General features: G+C 40.6%; 1 protein-coding gene across 2 annotated transcripts in view; it reads left to right on the top strand.

Moving 5' to 3' along the window:
- The window catches only part of MYO1E (myosin IE), a 235,689-nt gene that overhangs the window by 85,284 nt on the left and 124,482 nt on the right, over window positions 1-25,923 (top strand). For both annotated transcript variants that reach the window (XM_077472372.1, XM_077472371.1), the window contains exons 3-5: window positions 2,884-2,973; window positions 18,419-18,513; window positions 24,712-24,799. In XM_077472372.1, coding sequence (XP_077328498.1) covers window positions 2,884-2,973; window positions 18,419-18,513; window positions 24,712-24,799 — 273 coding nt within the window. The remainder of the gene's footprint in view (window positions 1-2,883; window positions 2,974-18,418; window positions 18,514-24,711; window positions 24,800-25,923) is intronic.

Below are 25,923 nucleotides of genomic sequence, written 5' to 3'. Positions count from 1 at the left end.
AAAACAATCATGTTATACCAGATTCTTATAACACCCACAAGAATTCCTTATTGAGAAGCATGTAAACAAAATTAATGTTTTTTTTCTGTTGTGGTGCATTGGGCAGTTCATCCAAATGAATGGGCTCCCTTAACACAATAAATGTTAACATGCATCTTAAAGCACCTTTGTTAATGGCACTGCAACAGACCTGAGTGGTGTGAATGGGACCTGACAGTTCTGGTGACAATTCAAAATTTTAGATTTTCACCCACTTTCAGTCCCAATGACCGTGGTTACTAGGACAGAGAGAGAGCGAATCTCCCTAACAGGAACACAGACCGCAATGAAAACTGACTATAAAAAAATAAAACTTTAAAACTCCACTTGGCACAAGCCTATTTGAAAACCTACTAAAACCCACAAACATAAGTTAAATCATTTAATTGGAAACTGTATTAATTGTTGCTCCATGGTCTATGCCTTTATGATGGTTGTAGTATGTCCTTTTTAGACTCTTTTTTTTTTTTTTTTTTTTTTTTTTTTAATATTATTGAGTGAAAACTGTTCTATAACCATTACATGTCTGAAGAGAATTGTAGACTTGATTATTTTTAGGTCACTCTATTGAACTGAACACATTTAAGTGCAGCAAACAAAGTACAGTTGAAAACAAGACCATTTCTCTGGTTTTATATTCTTCTAGTGTTCTCCAGACCCTGAATGACCCGATTGTTATGTAGTAAGGCATGAATGAGTGTTAATCTGTGCCACTGTAAGCCAGGATTGTTAGACACGCACTCCAATGGTCCTGTTGGTTATCTACAAACACTTCCATCTATGAAAGATGTTCTAGTAAAAATGCCTATGAGGCCGCAGATCTTTGAACTTGTGCCAAAAACACAATCTGATCTGAATGAAGGTCTGGAGGGGCTTCTTGTCTATATGACGTCATGCATTTTTATCGGTTCTATATTAAATCTTTCATATCCATTCTATAAATATTATTTAATTTATTTCAGATCTTAGGCTGATCACACACAGGCAATTTTTTGCATATAATTAGTTTGCAATTAGCAATTTAATTGCTAGAGTTGCTGTCGGTTTGGTGCAGAATTGGGCTGTGGCTGCCCAATCTGTTAGCCGCCATTTACGGCACAGGCTCTGAAGGCCTAGCATACCATGCCAGCTGCATGCACTCTGAATATTTCCTAAACAGTGCATGTTTAGGATATATTTTCAGTACCTACAGGTAAGCCTTCTAGGCTTACCTGTAGGTATAAGTGGTAGAACAGAGTTTACTACCACTTTATGACTGGCCATAAATAAATTATGCAATTTTTCTTTTCTGCAACCATGGGTTGATTGGGGGGGGGGGGGGGTCGTAGAATCTCTCCTGTGGAGCTATTGTTTTTTGTTTTTTTTTGATTGCTTGCAGCTATAGTCACTGACAATAATTGCAGGGTAGAAATCCAACAAGCTGGTTGTATCCAAGTTGATTGATGGATCGACTTGGGAAATCCAACAAGCTGGTTGAATCCAGGTTGATTGATGGATTGACTTTGGTGCAATCGACTGGTCCCTGCTGAAATGACCGAGATTCAAACCATCTAAGGTCAGCTTAAGGCCTCATTTACACGTATTTGTGTGTTTAATTTTATAATATATATATAATATATATAGCCCCATCAGAGGCTAGCGGAGCCCACATCCATTTGCGTGTGATTTATCGTGCAGCAATTTTCTGCAGGTACTCTTTGCGTCCAAGGCTGATCATCCATTGTTTTGTTTTTGAAGCCCTCTTTGGGATTTTGTCGGCAACCAAACCAAAAAGAATTTGTTTTTATAGAAAAAAAATGATTACAAAATTATAAAAAAAAATGCATAACCTTGTTTAAAAAACACACAGGGCTATGTTCTGCCTAAAAACCATTATACAGATGTATACAAATGAAGTTGATACTTTTCCAATATTGCATATCTTTTATGGTATTTTGATATTTCGCAGATTGGCTTGCTTGGGCATCATCCACAGGTATTCACTACATGTCCGATTTTACATTGGAACTGTCACAAATGGTTGCTAATGCTGTCTGCCACACAATGCTTTATATGGGGCTTCTCACTCACAGCCGTTTGCAGGAGCCCGGCTTAATCTCTGTTAGAAATTCATAGTCAACCCCTAAACGCACATGTGACTGAAGCCTAAAGAGCATTTGCTGTCTAGATATTCGGTAGTTCCAACTATTTATTTTGCATAATATTAATGAGAATACTTTCAGTGGGTGTAATGATCCACGTCAAGCAATCAGAAATGATCTTAATGAAATTTGAAATAGGATTTGTTGCTGTGGATTGCTGCGTATCTATCAAGCCTCCTGGTATTGTCAGTTTGTTCTAGTTAATCCAAAGTATGCAGAGGATTTGGATCAGTGCTGATGTTTGGATGTCTGTTTCCTTTTTTGACTTTTGATATAACTGCCAGACTTAGATCTACACTTTGTTTACGAGGTCAGTGGGTGGAAGCCTAATTTCAGAGGGCTTAAAATATAACACTGCTACTGTACAAAAAAATAAAGCCTCTAATTAGCAGTGAACCTGGAGCACCAAAAGAAATGACGGCATTTACTATAAAGCCGAGCTTGCGATTTTGTAGTGCAAATGGAATGATTAGATTAGAATGATTGAATAATCCTATTATGCTTTTCATCTCTCTAGGCCTGTATGACCCCATCTAGTACAAATATGCAAAATACAAGAATGCTTACTGACCAATCAGCAGTCAACTCAACTGTTTGAACAGCAACATCTAAAAGCTGATTGGTTGATTTAATTAGTGTATATCCTGTTCAGTTCTAATTCTATGAATGATGTTGTGCATTATACATCCTTAACTCTTCTTAGACATATATTGGCCCAGTGCTGATCTCTGTGAATCCATTCAAGCAAATGCCCTACTTTGGAGAAAAGGAGATTGAGATGTACCAAGGAGCTGTAAGTATCTAGCTTTAAGTTGAACTCCAGGCACAAAAGCCTGTAATTCTATTTATTTCTCTGATAGCAGAACTCAACTTTGTGGGCTCAAAATGCCTTTGTATATCCAGATATTGCCTCGTAAAGGTAGTGGTGACAGCATCACATAGTGTGTGCAGAGAGCAGAGCTGTGGGAAGGACCCAGGACAACACCCCACTACAATCAGCCTGCAGAAATATACAGAGGGGCAACTGGAAGAAAACTCTCTCTGCACATGGGGAGTGACTGTTTTTTATTATTTCCACCCCAAAATTCAGTTTCAAAGCCCAACTCTGGGGAAACTTAATAGGTATCCCTTGCTAAGTGTGCACCGCCCCATTGCAAGTGATAAGTGCTGGTCTAGAGTGGGAAAGCGTTTTTTGCACTTTAACTTGTCATCCTCCACTCCACCAGCAGATGGCGCTCCCTCTGGCTTTGGTGGTAGACTGTCCCTCTGCAATGAGATTGGCCGAGATCCAATGCAACGGCATCAGATCCAATGCAGGACTATGGACCCTACTTTGGCCTTGATGTCAGAGACCTTAGACCACTGGAGCACGGGGGGGGAGAGAAAAGATAAGATGACTGTCTAGCAGTGTGCGGCATCTTATAACATCTTAGAAATTGATCATCTTTTCATTGCCCAACCCCCCCCCCCCAGACCTAAACATGCAAAGTGATTAATTGATAGGAATTTATCATTTTTTATATATCCATTTCTTTTTTTTCCCCCTTTTTTTATAAATGATCTCATTCCCTCTGTACTCAGCTGCATAGGAGTTGGTGGAGGAGAAACAGCAGTACACTAATTTTCCCAGTGAAAGGCTGTGCAGGGGGGTGTCAGGACAAGTCTGATCATTGAAGGAGAGCACACGGCGTTCCCAGCATAGCTAGAGAATTGACCACAGTGTGTTTTCCTTGCTTAGTGTGGGCAGCTTTTTAATAGGAAAGCAGAGGGACTGTTAGGAACACCAGGATTTCACACAAAGGAAGCAATGCAAAGAGAACCTGATACTTTCTCATACAAGTACATGGTACTGCAGGCACATATCAGGAATAGGAAATGTTGGGTTTACTTGCTCTTTAACCCTTGCAGCGTGAGCACAGCCCTACTGCAAGAGATGGGTGTTTTTTTTTTTTTTTTTTTTTTAAGGTTTGTCAGAGTTAGGCTTCAAATCGTGAGTCAAGTATCAAATGTAAGTGAACTAGGATTCTCATGTTTTCTAATTAAATCCACACTAATTAGAATAGTACTAGTACTGTTGAGCTTTTATTAAAAAAAATGATTTGTAATGAATGGCACCATAGCTCTGCTGTAATGTTCATGTATTACTGTGTGTTACCGCAAAACACAATTGTCAATATGGCCTAAATTATTTTTAAATGCATACAGAACTGGATCTGATTTTGTTTTCTTCATCCGCCTAGCATACAGTTTTAAAACTTTGACATTTCTTAAAGCAGTAGTAAACACAAAAGCAAACATTTATTATATTGCAGCTTGCCAGTTCTTGGCTGTGATGGCTGCATTAGTTTTATTTTTTTTAGGCTTTCTGCTATTTTCATCTGATCTGGCCAGTAAGTCGGTTTCCCAAAAGAAGCTCTCCAGCAGTATGTATCTGTTACAAAGATGAGACAAACCATTTAACACTAATAGGAGATGCTTACGATGATTTTTTTTATATATATGTGAAACCTTTATCCCAAAAGTAAAAAACAAAAACAAAAAAAAAGTTTGCTATAACTGCTTATAAAGTATTGGCTGGAGTTTGGTTTAAATCAGCTACTACATGTAACTCTCCCGACCCCCACCCCCCAGACAATGCTGCTAGCTGCTATCCAAGGTGCCGCTGTGCTCCTTTATCACTATAATACAGGAGTTGGGTTACTGGGCATATAACCAGGTGAAAACAGAGGGGAAGAAAAATCATAATTTAATGATTGGTAAACTGCAAGACTACTTCATACTACTGTCATGTACAAAGGTGTGTGTGTGTGTGTGTGTGTGTATGTATATATGTATATATGTATATATATATATATACACACACTCCCCTGTATATTAGGTACACCTTGCTAGTACCAGGTTGGACCCACTTTTGACTTCAGAACTGCCTTCATTCTTTGTGTCATAGATTCAACAAGGTGTTGGAAACATTCCTCGGAGATTTTGGTCCAAATTGACATGATGGCATCACGGCGTTGCTGCAGATTTGATGGCTGCACATCCATGATGTGAATCTCCCTTTCCTCCGCATCCCAAAGGTGCATCCATGCTTTCATGTTTTTCTACGCCAAATTCTGACCCTACCATCTGAATGTTGCACCTGAAATAGAGACTCATCAGACCAAACAACTCTTTTCCAATCTTCTATTTTCCAATTTTGGTGAGCCTGTTCAAATTGTAGCCTCCGTTTCCTGTTCTTAGCTGACAAGAGTGGCACCTGGTGTGGTCTTCTGCCGCTGTAGCCCATCTTCTTCAAGGTTCGATGTGTTGTGCGTTCAGAGATGGCATTCTGCATACCTTGGTTGTAACGAGTGGTTATTTGAGCTACTGTTACATTTCTATAATCTCAAACCAGTCTGCCCATTTTCCTCTGACATCAAGGCATTTTCCTCCACACAGCTGCCACTCACTGTATATTTTCTCTTTTTAGGACTTTTCTCTGTAAACCCTAGAGATGGTTGAAAATCCCAGTAGATCAGCAGTTTCTTACATACTCAGACCAGCCTGTTGGGGACCAACAACCATGCCACGTTCAAAGTCAGTTAAATCCCCTTTCTTCCCCATGCTGATGCTTGGTTTGAACTGCAGCAAGTCTTCACCACATCTAGATGCCTAAATGCATTGAGTTGCTACCATGTGATTGACTGATTAGCAATTTGTGTTACCAAGCAATTGAACAGGTGTACCTAATAATAATAAAGTGTCTGGTAAGAGTATATACAGTTAGGTCTATATAAATATATTTGGACACAGGCAAAATTTTAGTTTTTTTCAGGTATTTACCAAACTGTATTCAAGCTATAGTTATATAATGGATATGGGCTGAAAGTGCACACTCTCGGGTTTAATTTGTGAGGGTATGTACATCCAAATCAAAGGAAGAGTTTAAGAATTACAGCTCTTAAGGATGGCCGTCCCCCCCTTTTTCAAGGGACCAAAAGGGTTATTGGGCAATTGAATCAAGAGCTGTTTCATGGCCGGTGTGGGCGACTCCATTATTTCTTCATCAATTTAAGCAGGTAAAAGGTCCGATTCTAAGTGTGGTATTTGCATTTGGAAACTATTGCTGTGAACCTAATCCATGCAAGTCAAACAGGCTATTGTAAGGCTTCAAAAATTAAACAAATCCATCAGAGAGATGGCAGCAACATTGGGAGTGGTCAAATCACCAGGTACTTTCTGAGGAGATACAAATGCACTGGTGAGCTCAACAACATAAAAAGGCCTGGACATCCACAGAAGACAACAGTGGTGGGTGATCGTAGGATCCTCTCTATGGTAAAGAAAAACCCATTCACAACATCCAGACAAGGGAAGAACACTCTCCAGGAGGTGAGCTTATCATTGTCAGTCTACAATCTAGAGAATACTTCACAAGAGCAAATATAGAAGATTCACCACAAAGTGCAAACCATTCCTAAATCTGAAGAATAGAAAAGCCAGATCATTCTTTGGATGGATGAAACTAAGATTAATCTGTACCAGAATGATGGGAAGAAAAGTGTGGCGAAGTCTTGGAACAGCTCATAATCCAAAGCGCACAACGTCGCTTGTAAAACATGGTGGAGGCAGTGATGGCATGGGCATAAATTACTTCCACTGCGTTATTGGTGTTTGTTGATGATGTGACAGAAGACAGAAGCAGACAAATGACTTTTGCAGTGATTAGAGATATACTGTCAGCCCAGATTAATCCAAATGCAGCAAAGTTGATGGTGCTTCACATTACAGATGTTGCAAAAGCAACCCAGGAGCGTTTGAAGGAAAAGAAGTGGAATATTCTGCAATGGCCGAGTCAATCACCCAATTGAGCATGCATTTCACTTGCTGAAGACCAAGCTAAAGGCTGAAAGACCCACAAAGAACTGAAGACCGCTGCAGTTGGAGCCTGGAAAAGCATCAGAAAGGAGGAAACCCAGTCTTTGGTAATGTCCATGGGTTAGACTTCAGGCAGTCTTGCTCAACAAAATATAAAAAATGAACATTATATATATATATATGTATGTATATGTATATGTGTGTGTGTGTATGTATATGGACCTGACTGTAATTGTTAGGTTACTTTATTAAAATAACCTATCCTTGTCTGCTAGGATCAGGTATATTTTTTTTTTTTTTATTCTTTACGAATATACAAAGAGGAAATCAGTAAAGGGATAAAACAAGAAGTTCCAGATAAAAAAGATGAATCAACATGTCTGAACAATGAGTCCTATGAAATCCAGCTGGACACTTCCCTTTCTTGCTGAGAATAGAAAAATGAAGCCACACTTTTTTTGGTTTGAAGTTGTGGTCATATGAGCATTAGCAAGTCCTGTCCAATGGAGGTTATCTTTTATTAGTAATCACACAATGCTGTGTGTCACTAGGCACGAGGACTGTGTGTATACGTGTCTGTAGATACTGGTATATGTTTGTCATCCTCTGTTCCTTCCTTGGTTCTATACAGTGTAACTCGCAGCAATCTACTTTCATATAGAGGTTCTTTTCATATTAATATATGAGAAATGTATTAAATGCCTTTTATTATGTCTGGCTGAATGTATTCTGCACTTTTATCATTGCCTACTCAGATTCATTTTTTAGAAGTTCTATGAATTTCCTTGTTTAACACCTTCTTGCACAGCTTCAGGGTCTGTTTAATTGCACCTTTTATGTCTGGGTGACGTGATGGGCTGCCTGATCATGTGACCATTGTAATTGGCTATCCCAATGGTCACAAGATCAGAAGCCTGGCCCACCAGCTCCCGATCATTACTAGAGACGGGGAGTGGCCTATGACAGCTTGGTCATTGTGTTGGGAACTCGGTGTCAGCACAGAATCCTCAGCCATCCATGGACACATGAATTTGTGCAGCATGTAGGATTTAACCACTTGAGGACCGCCGTATTGCCATTGTACGTCAGCACAATGGCACAGGCAGGCATAATCACGTACATCTACGTGATTGCCTTCCAGCGGGTGGGGGGTCCGATCGGACCCCCTCCCGCTGGTTACGGCGGTCCGATTCGGTCCAGGAGCGCTCCGTGATGAGGGGATGGCCGTTGGTTTTCGGCCACCCCCTCTGGATCGCTCCTGGCCAATGAGAAGCTTCCTCCCCTGTGTATTGTTTACACAGGAAGGAGGAAGTGATGTCATTCTCCTCGGGGCGGTCTTTTTGACCGGACTACGAGGAGAACAGTAAAAGTAAGTGTGCACCAACACTACACTGACATGTAGGTACACACAGGCACACAAACCCCCCCCGATCCCCCCCCCCGATCGCCCCCCGATCCCCTCCCCCCCCAGTCACAGTGTCACTGATTGCATTGATCATTTCTTTACTGATCAATGCATTCAGTGTCAGTTGTGACAGTAAAAACTGTCAGGACAGTTAGTGTTAGGTCCAGGGTAGCCCCCTATCACCCCCCAATAAAGATTTAACCCCCTGATTGCCCCTAGAGTTAACCCTTTCACCCCCTTTTGCCAGTGTCACTAAGCGATCATTTTTCTGATCGCTGCATGTGTCGCTAGTGTCGCTAGGTAGCTAGTTATTTTTTTAGGTTCACCGCCAGGTTTTTATATCGCTAGGTACCCCGATATACTACCCAATAATGTTTTTAACCCCCTGATTGCCGCTAGTTAACCCTTTCACCCCCTTTTGCCAGTGTCACTAAGCGATCATTTTTCTGATCGCTGCATGTGTCGCTAGGTAGCTAGTTATTTTTTTAGGTTCACCGCCAGGTTTTTATATCGCTAGGTACCCCGATATACTACCCAATAATGTTTTTAACCCCCTGATTGCCGCTAGTTAACCCTTTCACCCCCTTTTGCCAGTGTCACTAAGCGATAATTTTTCTGAACGCTGCATCAGTGTCGCTAGTGTCGCTAGGTAGCTAGTTATTTTTTTAGGTTCACCGCCAGGTTTTTATAGCGCTAGGTACCCCGATATACTACCCAATAATGGTTTTAACCCCCTGATTGCTGCTAGTTAACCCTTTCACCCCCTTTCACCAGCGATCACAGTATAAGTGTCACTGGTGACGCTGGTTAGCCAGTTAGTTATTTAGGTTCCCCGTCAGGTTTTTATATAGCGCCAGGGACCCCCATATACTACCTAATAAAAATTTGAACCACCTGATTGCCCCTAGTTAACCCTTTCACCACTGATCACCGTATAAGTGTTACGGGTGACTCTGGTTAGTTTGTTTTTTATAGCATTTTATATTCAAATCCGGAAGGCAGTGCTTGGTTTTCGGGGTCCCGTACGTGGCTAGGCTCCCAAAAAGTCCCCCACATGTGGTATCCCCGTACTCGGGAGAAGCAGCAGAATTTATTTTGGGGTGTAATTTGACTTCTGCCCATAGCATGTGTGAGCAATATATCATTTAGTGACAACTTTGTGCAAAAAAAAAAAAAGTTTGTAATATTCCCGCAACTTTTGGCAAAATATAAAATATTCCATGGACTCAACATGCCTCTCAGTAAATAGCTTGGGGTGTCTACTTTCCAAAATGGGGTCATTTGGGGGGGTTTTGTGCTATTTTGGCATTTTATGGCCTTCGAAACTGTGATAGGTAGTGAGGAGTTAAATCAAAAATTTGCACCCTTAGAAATCCTGAAGGTGGTGATTGGTTTTCGGGGTGCCGTGCGCGACTAGACTCCCAAAAAGTCCCACACATGTGGTATCCCCGTACTCGGGAGAAGCAGCAGAATGTATTTTGGGGTGCAATTCCACATATAACCATGGCATGTGTGAGCAATATATCATTTAGTGACAACTTTTTGTAAAAAAATTTTTTTTTTTTTTTTTTTTGTCATTATTCAATCCCTTAGGACAAAAAAAATAAATATTCAATGGGCTCAACATACCCATCAGCAATTTCCTTGGGGTGTCTACTTTCCAAAATGGGGTCATTTGGGGGGGATTTGTACTGCCCTGCCATTTTAGCACCTCAAGAAATGAGATCGGCAGTCATAAATTAAAAGCTGTGTAAATTCCAGAAAATGTACTCTAGTTTGTAGACGCTATAACTTTTGCGCAAACCAAAAAATATTCGCTTATTGACATTTTTTTTACTAAAGACATGTGGCTGAATAAATTTTGCCCTCAATGTATGACTAAAATTTAGTTTATTCGATTTTTCTTATAACAAAAAGAAGAAAATATCTTTTTTTTTCAAAATTTTCGCTCTTTTTTCATTTATATCGCAAAAAAAAAAATCGCAGAGGCAATCAAATACCATCAAAAGAAAGCTCTATTTGTGGGAAGAAAAGGACGCAAATTTCGTTTGGGTGCAATATTGCATGACCGCGCAATTACCAGTTAAAGCAGCGCAGTGTGAAATTGCAAAAAGACCTCTGGTCCTTAAGGTATTTATTGGTCCGAGGCTGAAGTGGTTAAAGGAGAAGTTCACATTTCGTTACATGTTACACCCTGAATATGGGTGAAACATGTTACGAGCGAACCAGCCCCCGCACCTTCACAATTCCCATTTTCACAGCTAGCGGAGTTCTTCTCCCTCCGCACTAGCTGTCGCAATTTAACCACTTAAGGACATAGAGCCTCTTTGTGAGATTTGTTTTTTACAAGATAAAAACTTTTTTTTTGCTAGAAAATTACTTAGAAAAAAAATGTATGTTTTGGGAGTTCTAACACCCTAGAGCAGGGATGTGCAATTAGCGGACCTCCAGCTGTTGCAAAACTACAATTCCCATCATGCCTCCGCCTCTGGGTGTCATGCTTGTGGCTGTCAGAGTCTTGCTATGCCTCATGGGACTTGTAGTTCTGCAACAGCTGGAGGTCCGCTAATTGAATATCCCTGCCCTAGAGAATAAAATGGCGGTCGTTGCAATACTTTGTCACACCATATGTGTGCAGAGGTCTTACAAGCACACTTTTTTGGAAAGAAATACACTTTTTTGAATTTAAAAAAATAAGACAACAGTAAAGTTAGCCCAATTTTTTTTTATATTGTGAAAGATAATGTTACGCTGAGTAAATTAATACCCAACATGTCACGTTTCAAACTTGGGCCCGCTCGTGGAATGGCGACAAACTTTCACTCTTTAAAAATCTCCATAAGCGACGTGTAAAAAATTCTACAGGTTGCATGTTTTGAGTTAGAGGAGGTCTAGGGCTAGAATTATTGCTCACGCTTTACTGATCGCGGCGATACCTCATGTGTGGTTTGAACGCAGTTTTCATATGTGGGAGCTACTCGCGTATGCATTTCGCTTCTGCATGCGAGCTTGACAAATTTTTTTAATTTTTTTAAATGCGTCCCGTCGAGGGATGCATTTAAATTCTCCCATTTTATTCTCTAGTGTGTTAGCCCTTGTACACATGGTCTGAGATTCCGACAACCAAATCCGTCGCATTTTGTCCGAAACTGTTGCATACACACGGTCGGACAAAGTTGTCAGAAAATCCGACGTGATGATGTTGTTTCGTTACGATGGGACAGGACTACGTTCACGCTAGTAGCCAATAGCTTTGGTGTAGGAATTTGATCTGAGCATGCGTGGCATTTTGTCGGAAAATTTTACCAACAAGTTGGAAAACTTGGTCCGTCGGATACTCAGACGGAAACAGTCCGATGTAGACCACACACAGTCGGAATATCCGACAAAACGGTCCGAACGGACACATTCCGTCGGAATCTCCGACCGTGTGTACAAGGGTTTAGAATAAAATATGTATAGTGTTTGGAGGTTCTAAGTAATTTTCTAGCAAAAAAAATTTTTTAACTTGTAAACACATCTCAAAGAGGCTTGGTCCTTAAGTGGTTAAATTACAGTGCCTTGCGAAAGTATTCGCCCCCCTTGAACTTTTCAACCTTTTGCCACATTTCAGGCTTCAAACATAAAGATATAAAATTTTAATTTTTTGTGAAGAATCACCAACAAGTGGGACACAATTGTGAAGTGGAACTAAATCTATTGGATAATTTAAACTTTTTTAGCAAATAAAAAACTGAAAAGTGGTGCGTATAAAATTATTCGGCCCCTTTACTTTCAGTGCAGCAAACTCACTCCAGAAGTTCAACGAGGATCTCTGAATGATCCAATGTTGTCCTAAATGACTGATGGTGATAAATAGAATCCACCTGTGTGTAATCAAGTCTCTGGATAAATGCACCTGCTCTGTGATAGTCTCAGGGTTCTGTTGAAAGTGCAGAGAGCATCATGAAGACCAAGGTACACACCAGGCAGGTCCGTAATACTGTTGTGGAGATGTTTAAAGCCAGATTTGGATACAAAAAGATTTCCCAAGCTTTAAACATCCCAAGGAGCACTGTGCAAGCGATCATTTTGAAATGGAAGGTGTATCAGATCACTGCAAATCTACCAAGACCTGGCCGTCCCTCTAAACTTTCAGGTCAGACAAGGAGAAGACTGATCAGAGATGCAGCCAAGAGGCCCATGATCACTCTGGATGAACTGCAGAGAACTACAGCTGAGGTGGGAGAGTCTGTCCATAGGACAACAATCAGTCGTACACTGCACAAATCTGGCCTTTATGGAAGAGTGGCAAGAAGAAAGCCATTTCTCAAAGATATCCATAAAAAGTCTTGGCTAAAGTTTGCCACAAGCCACCTGGGAGACACACAAAACATGTGAAAGAAGGTGCTCTGGTCAGATGAAACCAAAATCGAACTTTATGCCCACAATGCAAAACAATATGTTTGCCGTAAAAGCAACACAGCTCATCACCCTCAACACACCATCCCCACTGTCAAACATGGTGGTGGCAGCATCATGGTTTGGGCCTGCTTTTCTTCAGCAGGGACAGGGAAGATGGTTAAAATTGAGGGGAAGATGGATGCAGCCAAATACAGGACCATTCTGGATGAAAACCTGTATGAGTCTGCAAAAGACCTGAAACTGGGACGGAGATTTATCTTCCAACAAGACAATGATCTCAAACATACAGCAAAATCTACAAAGGAATGGTTCACAAACGTATCCAGGTGTTAGAATAGCCAAGTCAAAGTCCATACCTGAATCCAATCGAAAATCTGTGGAAAGAGCTGAAAACTGCTGTTCACAAACGCTCTCCATCCAACCTCACTGAGCTCGAGCTGTTTTGAAAGGAAGAATGGGCAAGAATTTTAGTCTCTCGATGTGCAAAACTGATAGAGACACATCCCAAGCGACTTGCAGCTGTAATCGCAGCAAAAGGTGGCTCTACAAAGTATTAAAGCAAGGGGGCCGAATAATTTTTTAACTAATAAAAAAATGAAAAGTGGGGTGTGCAAAAGTTTCAAAAATCCAATAGATTTCGTTCCACTTCACAATTGTGTACCACTTGGTGATTCTTCACAAAAAATTTAAATGTTATATTTTTATGTTTGAAGCCTGAAATGTGGCAAAAGGTTGAAAAGTTCAAGGGGGCCGAATACTTTGGCAAGGCACTGTATAATGCATTTCTCTAGAATTTCCAAACTCATCCTGGAGTAAAAATCGAATAACCTGTTATTTATGGTATTAGGTTTTGAACATGCCCTACAGACATAGATTTAGCCATTGTAATATATAACCAATATTAATTTTGACATCAAATTTCGGTTTAGTTTTAGTCCTAATCTTTTGACAGAAATGCCATTTAAGGCTCAGTTTACACAAATGCGTTTTTTCCTGCTTTTTGCAGAAATGCAGGACGTTATTTTTAACATGGGTTCCTATTAAGGCAGGGACTTTATTAAATGCAAAACGCTGCTTTTTTGATTCAATAGACTTCAATGGGGAAGTAGCAAGAAAGCATGTAGTGCGTTTTTGATGCATTTTGCCTTATTTAATCTGCCCAACACCAACTTTGCCAAATAAAAAGCAAAAAATAATCGAAAACACAATGCGTCAAATGTGGTAAAAACACGGAAAGCACTGCTGAAACGCTCCAAAAACAATATGCATAGGTGTGAATCGAGCCTTAATTTTAGCTGCATTTTAGTCATCTAAATTTAAAGTTTTGTCATACTTTAATCGACTAAAATAGTGTTTATCTCATTGATGAAATTAACATGAAGACCAGGAAAGTAAGAGTCAGAAGTCCTTCATACCTTTTTCAAGGTATAAAAGCTTGATGTCGATGTGACAACTAGGCAGCTAGAATTTTCAGAAGGAAAATTATGTATATTTGTGGCAAGGTGAGTATATACCCAGCCACTTTATTTTTCTATATACACTGTTGAACTGGGAAAATACTGTTTTAATCAAGGTTTTAATGCAGTGTTTAATGGTCTTTATATCCATTTTTTATGTATTACGTCCACCGTGGGATGTTTTTAAGTAGTAAGACGCATTCATATTTTCTTGCAATTTTTACATTGTATACACCAATACACTTCCTTTTTTTTTTTTTTTTTTTTTTTTTTTTTTGCCTGCTACTTGACTGCTCTGTGCTATGGTTTTGCACAGAGTGGCCCTGAAACTTATCTTCTGGGGTCTCCTGCTAGTGCTCTTGGCTCGATCCTGAGCCAAGCTGTGTGCTTCTATTGACACGGCCCGGCTCCCTCTTCACAGGATTTGATTAAGAGCAACAGGAACCAATGGCTTCCTCTGCTGCCTCCATGTCCAGTGGGGAGAGAGGCTGCTGCTCTTGGGCAGAGCAATGGCTCAAGATCAAGCTAGTGTAAAAATTTAGCGAAGGGGCTAGGGTGGAGCTGACCATGGAAGTTTTTTATTTATTTATTTTTTTTACCTTAAAGGGTTACTAAACCCTTGTGTTATGTGTTTGTTTAAAAAAATAAAAATAAAAAAATCATACTTGCCTCCACTGTGCAGTTCGTTTTGCACAGAGTGACCCGGAACCTCGTCTTCTGGGGTCCCCCGGCGGCTCTCAGGGCTCCTCCTCGCATCTACAAACCCCCTAGGAGAAGCGCTCTACCGAGTCTAGCATTTGCATCCATACACACAGAATGCCGTACTGAGGCCCGCTCCCCGGCGCCTGCATCATTGGATTTGATTGACAGCAACAGGAACCAATGTCTGCGCTGCTATCAATTTATCCAATCAAGAGCCGAGAACCCCGGTCAGAGAGGTAGTGCGCGTCTCCGGCGGGGGAACAAATGGGCTCAGGTGAGTAAAACGGGAGGCTGGGGGGCTACTGAGTGACAGAAGTTTTTTCACCTTAATGCATAGGATGCATTGGGTGAAAAAAACACAAAGGTTTACAACCCCTTTTAATGCGGAGAAGACTTTACAACCACTTGAAGCAGCATCATATATTTTTTTTTTTTTCCTTAGCTGGAGAAGGTTTTATATATTTAAGCCACTGATTCACTGTAAATTTCTATATTATATCACAACAGTAGTAACCTGTATATTTTACTTATTACATGTTTTCTTTGACTATGGCATTTTCTTTTTTTTTTTTTTTCCCATTGCTTGAAATGAATTAGGAATAATGGGTGGGGGAACTCATGCCAGTTAATCTCAGGTTCTGCCCACTCAATGCTGATAAATGTGGAATGCTGGTTGATTTTTATTTATTTTTTTCTCCATAACTCTACCCTCCTGCTCTTCAGTAACATAATGGTAAACCCAAATTTGCTTCATGTAACATGGGTAATGGAGAATATGTCCTGTTGCATGTGAAATGTTTCGAGATCCATGAGATAAAGAAAGTTAGTAATAGACTTCCTGTGCAGTCAGCCTGTAGACAAATGCTAGCCGTTTTCATCCTATGAACCCTCCCTTATCTTCTGATTGCTGTCAAAGGCTGTTAACTCCACCATTGTGAGGAATGTAATATGGGAAACCAAGGCAGAAAAAACACTCTTAAGTAGCTTTATATACATTTTATTATTTTTTTTTTTTTTTTATTTTTTTGTTTCTGTTAAATTGAAAGCTATTTTTATTTATTAATTTTTTTGGCAACATGCTCATGTTTCTATTGTCATATTTTTTTTGTTGATACTCCTGCTAAAACAAAAATGGCATTTTAGTCAAGACTATGACTGAAGGCCAGTTCACACCATAGAAACACAGTCCAGATGCGTTCCAGATGCATTTATCCTTACGTGCGATATTGCTGCAGTCCAGTGCATTTCCCCCCCCCCTTTTTTTTTTTTTTTTTTTCCCCTTTCTTACCCTTGGGACGTATGTTCCAGTTGCCTTCTTGATGCATTTTACAGCGTTCTAGTGTGTGTGTGTATATGTATATATATGTATATGTATATGTATATGTATATATATATAATATAATATAATATAATATAATATAATATAATATAATAATATGGGTTTTTTTTTGTTTTGTTTTTTAAATACTTGGCAGGTTGCTTTAAACTTACTTCATCCACAGATCAATGTTCATCCCTTTTGATATGTTAATGTAGTAATTTTTTTTTTTTGACCGCTCCAAATGCCAGGACTTGGTTTACACTTCACCTGTCAACAGGGGGACACCACTGATCGCTGAATTAGTCATTGGTTGTTTGTTTTTTTTTTTGTTTTTTTATTTCAGCCAAAAGAACCAAACCTAAAAGTATCAATTTCAGGTATCGGCCACTGACAGGCTGTCCGTTTTTTCATCAGATCTCCCCATAGAGAACAGCTGGGCTCTGACAGGTTAGTCTCTGCAGAGTGAGCGGAGACTGACTATCATCCGCCTGCTCAGCCGTGATCAACGGAGCAATCCCCTGCTGGGCTAGTGGAGTCCGTCCAACGGATCCTTTCCTTGTGAAATGGGCCTTAATCTTGAGAAAATGTCAAGTACTCAACCTTTTTATATAAATATCCCAAATTTTATAAAAACATGTATTGTCAATACAGAGTTATAGGATCACTCAGAGGACTGCTGGTCTTGTACTGCCCAACTGGAATAAATGTAATAACCATATAAATTTGCATAAATCCAACATAAGACAGGCCAGAAATACAGGATGTGGTCAAGGGTATCAACGTGTTTCACTGTCAGCTTCATCAGGAGACCATATCAATGGCCAACATAATATATGTACAGCACTGCATCCACCCACCAAAAGGGATATCCCAATGTTACCCCAAGAGCAAGAAGAACCAGTGAAGTGTGGACAGCAATAAGCAGGCCCTCAAAAAAAGGTCCAGATGTTTTGTTAAAAGGTAGAGCCAAATATTGGATGAGCTACATTTCCTTCTAATGCTGACACATAAAGTTCTGTGGAATTATGAAGTGCTCTGAATCGATCGAATTATGTCTAGCAGATGTACCCCAACCAGGGACTGGATGAGAGCTCTGCACAACTCCCACCCTGTTCTCCTCTACTACTGTAGTCTATTTCTGTATAAGTCTGTAGCCCAAGCCCTTAGTCCAATGCAGGTACTGGAGAAAGCATAAAATCTATATCTCTTCCCTCCTTCCTAAAAATAAAGTTTCATAGTCCAAATGAACTAATGCATCACTAGCCACCTCCTCCTATTGATATATATGCAAGCTATAAAAAGTGTGAAGACATCCCTTTATGAAATGAGATACAATTTTACCTCCACATGCTCCTGATTCCTATATGTCTCATTGGGGAGAAACTCCCCATTGAGTTTCTTCAATAGTATTTTCAACGTATACGGTACATTTTATTCACATTTTCTATTGTGTATTATTTTGCTGCAACTTTATTACCCTTTACAAACTCAATTGTTCCATGCTGCAATAGTGTTTCGTTTCTACTCTAAATCCTTGCTAAATGTAGAGGAAAAACATTTGTTTAAAAAAAAAGAAAAAAAAATCACTATTGTAGTAGGGGCTTACTCCAGATTTTTAGAGAACCAAGCACACTGATTACTCAGGTGTGTACCGGCTTCATAATAGAGCCAGAGTTGGAGCTCAGGGCCCCACCATCCTAAGAGCCATAGGAGATGACGCCATGCATCAAGGTCAGGTTGGGACAGAGGAAGGCCCAAGCCTGAGAGGAAGTCCATGTGGGATGAGAGAAGCCAGGAGGCTGTAGAGGGAGCTTCTAGGAAAGGCGCATAGCTAATGTTCAGTGCCTATGCATACCACTGGGGTATGTTTGATGGTCCCTGCAGAGGTGCCACAAGAGAACCAGAAGGCTTTGCATTGATGGTGAGAACCCACTGCGTGGAAAGAGTTATCTGTATGAACTTTGACTTGGTTTTCAATAAATTGGGCTGCCATGCCCTTAAAGTACAGTTTTGGACGAACACAACTCATTGTAAATGCACCTACTGCTTGTTTACTCCTCGCAATCTTACACTATTCATTCTTTTGTTCTAGGCTCAGTATGAAAACCCACCACATATCTATGCATTGGCTGACAATATGTACAGAAACATGATTATTGACCGAGAAAACCAGTGTGTCATTATAAGGTATGTTGTTTTTTGTATGGCTTCTGGTGTGTAAACTCTCAAGTCTTCAATTTTGCCATTTAGATACTGTTTAATTTACTGGCAGTTATGTAAGTAGAGACGTTAACAACAAGGTGCGAAAATGGGAGTTTTTAAGGTGCCAAATTACTCAAATTGAAACAAAAATCAAAATTATGGTAATACAATTTTGTACATTTTGATTTTGTTTCAAATTGAGTAATTTTGGCACCTTAAAACGTTTTATTTTTGCACCTTGTTGTTAATGTTTCTATTATGGAGAGATGTTTCATTCTAATGAGACCCTCCTCCTTGACTAAAAAATATTATTGTTCCTATATAAGTAGAGAGATATAAGCAATTGATGATGAGATTTCATTTAAAGTTAAGAATTTTAATGTGCAGTAGTTCCAAGCAACTCATTAACCACTTCCCGACCAGCGCACGCCGATGTATGTCGGCAGAATGGCACGGGCAGGCTTATTGGCGTACAGGTACGTCCAATCTTAAATGCCGCCCTGCTGGTCGGGACCCCCGTGAGTCCAGTCGCGGGTCCCGTGGACTCGATCGCCGCGGGCATACCCGCGATCGTCTTACGGGGTGGCTGAACTGGGAGATGCCGTTGTAAACAGCATGTCCCCGTTCTGCCTAGCAACAAGTGACGTTGATCTCTGCTCCATGTGATTGGAGCAGAGATCAGAGTTCACTAAAAGAAAGCCCAGCCCCCAACAGTTAGTAGCACACCCCTAGGAACACTTAACCCCTAAACTACCACCCACTGGTTAACCCCTTCACTGCCTGTGTCATTTACACAGGAATCACTGCATTTGTATAGCAGTGATTGCTGTATTAATGACAATGGTCCCAAAAATGTCCGATGTGTCCGCCATAATGTCGCAGTCACAATAAAAATCGCTGATCGCCGCCATTACTATAATTATTAATAAAAATGCTTAAAACTATCCCCCATTTTGTAAACGCTATAACTTTTGAGCAAACCAATCAAGTGCTTATTGAGTTTTTTTGTTTTTTACCAAAAATATGTAGAAGAATACGTATCGGCCTAAACTAAGGGAAATTTTTTTATATATATATATATATATATATATATATATTTTTTTTGGGGGGATATTATAACAAAAAGTAAAAAATAATGCATTTTTTTTTCCAAAATTGTCGCTCTATTTTTGTTTATAGCGCAAAAAATAAAAACCGCAGGGGTGATCAAATACCACCAAAATAAAGCTCTATTTGTGGGGAAAAAAGGACGTCAATTTTGTTTGGGAGCCACGTCGCATGACCGCGCAATTGTCAGTTAAAGCGACGCAGTGCCGAATCGCAAAAAGTGGTCTGGTCTTTGGCCAGCAAAATGGTCCGGGGCTGAAGTGGTTAAACATTTGCAGCGATCTTCAAATGAAAATCTGAAATGTTTATAATCCGGTTATTCTACTGATTTCCAATTTTTATACTGCATCCTAACTGGAAATCATTGAATTTAGACTCAACTTGCAATTTTCTGTCTCTTAATTATTCTGATTAACATAGTATGTATTCTGGTCAAGTCCATTTCATTCAGAAGGTCCGTCGGACCTCCATCTCCGTGTACGCGGCATTAGGGTTCACTTTTTTTTTTTAATTAACAAAACATATCATACTTACCTTCACAGCTCGTTTTGCACGTGTGGCCTCGAACCTGCTCTTCTGGGGTCCCCTAGCGGCTCCTCCTTGCTCTCAAATCCATTTTCACCATAATGCATAGGATGCATTAAGGTAAAAAAACGCAAAGGTTTACAACCCCTTTAAGGTTTGACCTCCTTTTTATATGGTTTTGGTAAATCTGAAGACAAAAATCTACAGAATCTAAGTGTGGGGCTTTAAAGTTGTTGTTAAACCATTTTCACATCTTCATACCATCCCCTGTGTGTGTCCTTTATTAAAGAAAGCCTGCTAGACCTCATTTCGCAGCTCTCCTCAGTGATCACATGATTGGCTGGCTTTCTCCCGTCTGACAGTGGGCGGGGCCGAGATTCTCCCGCTGACATTGAGAGAGAGAGAGAGAGAGCTGGGCAATCGTGATCGCTGAGAAGTGCTGTGCAATGAGGTATAGCAGACTTTTTTTTTTTCTTTATAAATCACTCACACAGAGGCACACTGGATTAGAACACAGATGTGAAAGTTATTTGAGTAGCAGGAGTTGTGAGGAGGGCACTGTCACAAGCTGACAGGCACAGAGAGAGGGGGAGAGAGCAAAGAGGAGACAAATAGCAGGGCTGCGGATGATGGAGGTGTGTAAACTGACCACGGTGTCAGGGCTGAGCAGCCATGATACACAGTGGTTAGTTTACAAAGGGGAGGACATAGCCAGGCAGGATCAGCCAGATATTACAGGTGTTAAAGGGGGGGAAATGATACAGCACAAGCACCGTGCTATATAACATGCTTTAAAGGAACAGGATCTTTATTTTATTTTTTTATTGGCTCAACAAACGCTTTAAGGTTTCTTTGCTGTCTCCTGGCAACTCAGTTTTAGGTCACTCAATGAATTTTCTATAGGATTAAGGTCTGGAGACTGACTAGGCCACTCCATGACCTTAAAGTGATTGTAAAGTCTTGTTATTTAAAAAAATAAAATGTTATACTAACCTACTCTATGCCGTTGGTTTTGCACAGAGTAGCCTGGGTGGTCCTCTTCTCGGGTCCCTCTTCTGTGCTCCTGGCCCCTTCCTCCTGTTGAGTGCCCCCACAGCAAGCAGCCTGCTATGGGGCACCCAAGCCAAGTCACAGCTCCCTGTGTCCATGGAGCCGTGACCTGGCCCCACCGCCTTTCTATCCTAATTGGCTGACTGATTTTGATTTGATAGCAGTGGGAGCAAATTTCAGCTTGCTGCTGTCTCAATGAGGAGGTGAGTCCTGGGTAGCTTAAACACACCTGCAACATCGCTGGATAAAGACGGGCTCAGGTAAGTATTAGGGGGGCTGAAGAAGTTTTGGGCACACAGGTTTTTTTTTTTCTTAATGCATAGCATGCATTAAAATAAAATTAAAAAACCTTCTGCCTTTACAGGCCCTTTTTAATATGCTTCTTCTTGAGCCACTCCTTTTTATGCCTTGGTGGTATGTTGTGGGTCATGCTGGAAGACCCATCTTCAGTCTTCTGGCTGAGGGAAGAAGGTTCTTATTCAAGATTTTACAATACATGGCCCCATCCATTGGCCCCTCAATGTCAGTCTGTACTTTTTATCTGCTAAAAAAAAAAAAAAAAAAAAAAAAGCATCATGTTTCCACCTCCGAGCTTGACTCTAGGGATGGTGTTCTTGGGTTCACAGTCAGAATTTTTCTTCCTCTAGTTTTCCTAGTGATTATCACCAAAACAGTGAAAATCCTCCAACTGTGACACCCTTTCCTGTCGCAACATTCTCAAAGATGATAATCTCTTCACATTGGAGTGATTTATTGTACCTGCAGTACAGGAAGTGGATAACCTAGTGAAAATAACCTAAAATTTGTTTTAAAGCTCCAGGCACCGCTATTTGTATTTTTCAACATAAGCACTGACAATTTGTTAGCAATTCAGGAATTTTATGGGATCCCTGAGGGCTCCATTCAGTGGGGAGCCATGTTTTCAGCCATCCTCTGCAACAACCGGTTGTGCTGTTGTGACGAACCTCCCTCACACACACACACAGGCTGCTGTGCCATTCACAAAACGCAGCACATTGTGCTGTGCTTTGTGAATGGCACAGCAGTGTGGAGAAGACTGATGCACAACACCGTAACTGGTGTCAACCATACAAACTGCTCCAATGCAGCTGGAAGCGTGACACCCCAGTGTGTGTGTGTGTGTGTGTGTATGTGTATGTATATATATGTGTGTGTGTGTGTGTGTGTGTGTGTGTGTGTGTGTGTATATATATAAATATCTCTATCCACTCCTGAAGTACTAACAAATTGACAATGTTTGTGTGACATAAAGATTAAAAAAAAAATGTATGTGCCTGGAGTTGGCCATTAATCCTTCCCTACTCTAAAACTACAACATTTTTGGCTTTATATACACTTTAGGGTCTGCATAGGGACAGATGCATCTTATTTTATGTATATGTAATTTGTAATATTTAACTGTGTAGAACTGTGTTCCTCAACTGCAGTCCGTGATGACCACTAAAATCTTCCCACTATATTCGTTCCAACTCCTGGGACACTGTGGCCCCTCCATGGTCCGCACTTGACACATTCACCTTCAGGACAGTCTCGTCCACTTTTTGGGTGATCCTGCACCTAAATATGCGGTAACTGCTTACTCATGGCAACAATCCCCTCAGTTTTTTTTTTTGTGATTACTACGCACGCTCAGCAACTCGGTGATGCAGTGATCATCAGGTCAGAGGACCGAGGTGTTGGACTTGTGAGTAGGTGCAGTGTGTGCTGTGGTAAGGCCTGGCAGGGGGGCAACCCAATCGGGAACACTCACAAGGTGTAACAGCAATGTGTCAGAAGATGGAAGTCGACAGCGTCTGTCTCGTAGTGGAATGTGGCCTGGCCGGTCTATACCCAGATGGGGAGGGTTCCAGAAGGATTAAATAATAAGAAGTATATAAATAAGGATTAACCTTGATGATGATTATTATTATTTAAGGTACTTGTATAGCACTGTCAATTTACGCAGAGCTTTACGTATACATTGTAAGCTCCTTGAGGGTGGGGACAGATGTGAATGTACAATCTAAGGTCCCTAACTCACATTCATATACTAGGGCCAATTTAGACAGAAGCCAATTAACCTACCAGCATGTCTTTGGAGTGTGGGAGGAAACCAGAGTGCCCAGAGGAATCCCACACAGGCACAGGAAGAACATGCAAACTCCAGGCAGGTAGTGTCATGGTTGGGATTCGAACCAGCGACTCTTTTTACTGCTAGGTGAGAGTGCTACCCACTACACCACTGTGCCGCCCGTATCCTTGCACTTTCCCTACTTCTCTGGAACTTTTCCCTGACGCTAAGCACTGTTCCTGACAGACGAGTATCCTGTCCCTACACTACCATTTGCAAAATTCATGCCAAACCCAGGAGTCTAAGTAGATTCTGCCTGACCCAAGATGTCCACCAAAGTCCCATGGGGTGCCAGCATCCAATCGGATGCTTCCTCCCTGTGACCGAGGAAACCATAGGTTACTTCTTCCTGGAAGTCTGAAAAGCATGCACTGTTGGAATAGAAAGCGGAATACTGGAGCAGATCACACGATACATGAATACCATATGCTACAAAGGTTTAACCCCCTAAACGCCTACAAAAGAAAACGCTCTTGTTATACTGTTAATGACTTTGTGTGAAGGATAACTGTACCTTTTTGTAAAGGATAACCGTATTTTGCAAAGGAAAAGAGCCTATTCTAACCCCTCTTACCCACACTTTTTTTTTTTTTTTGCTTAAATAGATGTTTTTCTTGGCCTTTAAAATGCATCCTCGGTGGCCAGGATGTGAATATGTTTTTCTTAAGTTTTCTGCATTCTGCAATTCTGTTTTCCTAGCATTGCTAATATGTGCGAGTGCCACAAACTTTGAAACACTTGCTATTCAAAGTTTGGTGTCCCACATGTTGAAGCCAGCTGAATGATTCATCGCATCCTCACGGGAACTCTTTGATACTGTCACATCCTGGTTCTGTTTTGTCTATAATGCTTTTTGCATTTATAAGATCTCCAAATCTTGGAAAGATTCTAATGATCTGTTTTTAGCATAGGTTAAACTGCAATGATTTGTGTTTACCAGTACAGGACTTGGGGGGTGCTTCTATTAATAAGTAAAATTAAGACACCTGGATAGCTTTTGAAGTCAAAGCCCACATGGTTGTTCACATGGAACAGAAACTCGGATTACTAGGGTTTTCACAAAAGACTTTTCATCTAGTAAAGAGAAAACGTCTGATTTAAGTAGGAAAAATTAATGATATATATTAAACCAGCAGTGTCATGCCTCTATCAATGTCCTTTTAGAAAATGGCTGTTATTTTGTGTATAAGTACATGGCTTTCTTCCTAACTCTGAACCATTGGAGAAATATGAAATGAACTACATTCCAAATGGTTTTTTTTTTTTCTTCAACTGAACCTTGTAAGATGGAAGTTGAGTGATGATTGCAGTTCCCTGGTTTAGTCTATAATATGTTCTAATCCTTTTTTTTTTTTTAACCTCTTTCTTAGTGGTGAAAGTGGAGCCGGGAAGACGGTAGCAGCCAAATATATAATGGGCTACGTTTCTAAAGTGTCAGGAGGTGGTCCTAAAGTACAGGTAAGAAAACCGTTCTTTACTGATAATCGAGTCCTTCTTGAATGTAACCAAGTTTCATCAAGGAAGGAATTATTACAAGGATTGATTAAATATTTCTAATTCCATTTTTTTACATTGGGTTTGTGTGCTAATAACCTTTTGAAGCCACGTTAGTGTAAAGTGAAGAGCTTGGTCCTGCTCATTGCATGGTTTTTTGTTCAGTTTTTGATAAGACAGCCAAGACATCCTGCCCTGTTAAACTGGCCATATGGCTTGAAATATGACCGGTTCAGCAGGAACCTGCTGAATTTGGATCCATGCATGATGGTTCTTATTCATAAGAAGTCGATCTATCAATTTGACTTCTCAGGATTTGACTTGTTGGGGGAATAAAATGTCTGCGCTCCGCACATGCGGCCAGTAGGCTGCATCACTGATCAGTGTATTCTGATGGCTGGGAAGTCGTAATGAGCGCATGACACAGACCATAAATCCCGCAATATTAATATTTCCAATGAGGCAGGTGCAACATGTCGCAACAAACAAGCCTAATATCTGAGACCTAAGAACATGGCTTGAAAAATAAGTGCCTAAAAGAACTCCCATTTTCCCTAGTTAGTTTTTTTTTTTACTATCCTGAAAGTTCTGCACACCCTGTCTGTTCAATATCCTTACCTCAAATGACTCTATGCTTCCCCATATACTCTTTACTTTGATATTAAAATATAACCTCTCCCCCTTATTCACCAGCTCCTAGTGTCCATTTACCTTCCCATCACTCTATCACTCTGGATCCTTCTACTGCATCCTGTCCAGATGGTAAAGCCTTGTACACATGAACCAAATGTCAAACGGCATCGGACGGTTCATATAAAACCAACCAGCATTTGGCCCAGGTGTACTGCGGCTGGTCCGACAGAAGCTGCTCATTTGTCCAGCTTCTGTTGAAGGGGCATGGCCGACTGGCTCCTGATCGGCGCTTTCAGCTATTGGCTGAGAGCGCTGACTGGAGTGTTCTGGTGGGGGACCCTCCTTCTGTCATAACACAAAACAGCAGGAGAGGTCGCTGTATTAACATTGGATTGTTAGTATGGTGACTCTGGCCTGAGCTGCCAGTTTTTTGTTTATTTTGTGCAGCTTGCTTA

Source organism: Lithobates pipiens, unplaced genomic scaffold (assembly GCF_037356315.1).
Source record: "Lithobates pipiens isolate NorthernLeopardFrog02 unplaced genomic scaffold, aLitPip1_a1.2 Scaffold_8, whole genome shotgun sequence".
NCBI lineage: Eukaryota > Metazoa > Chordata > Amphibia > Anura > Ranidae > Lithobates > Lithobates pipiens.
The sequence above is the reverse complement of the archived record's forward strand: the minus strand, read 5'-3'. Positions and strand labels throughout refer to the sequence as shown.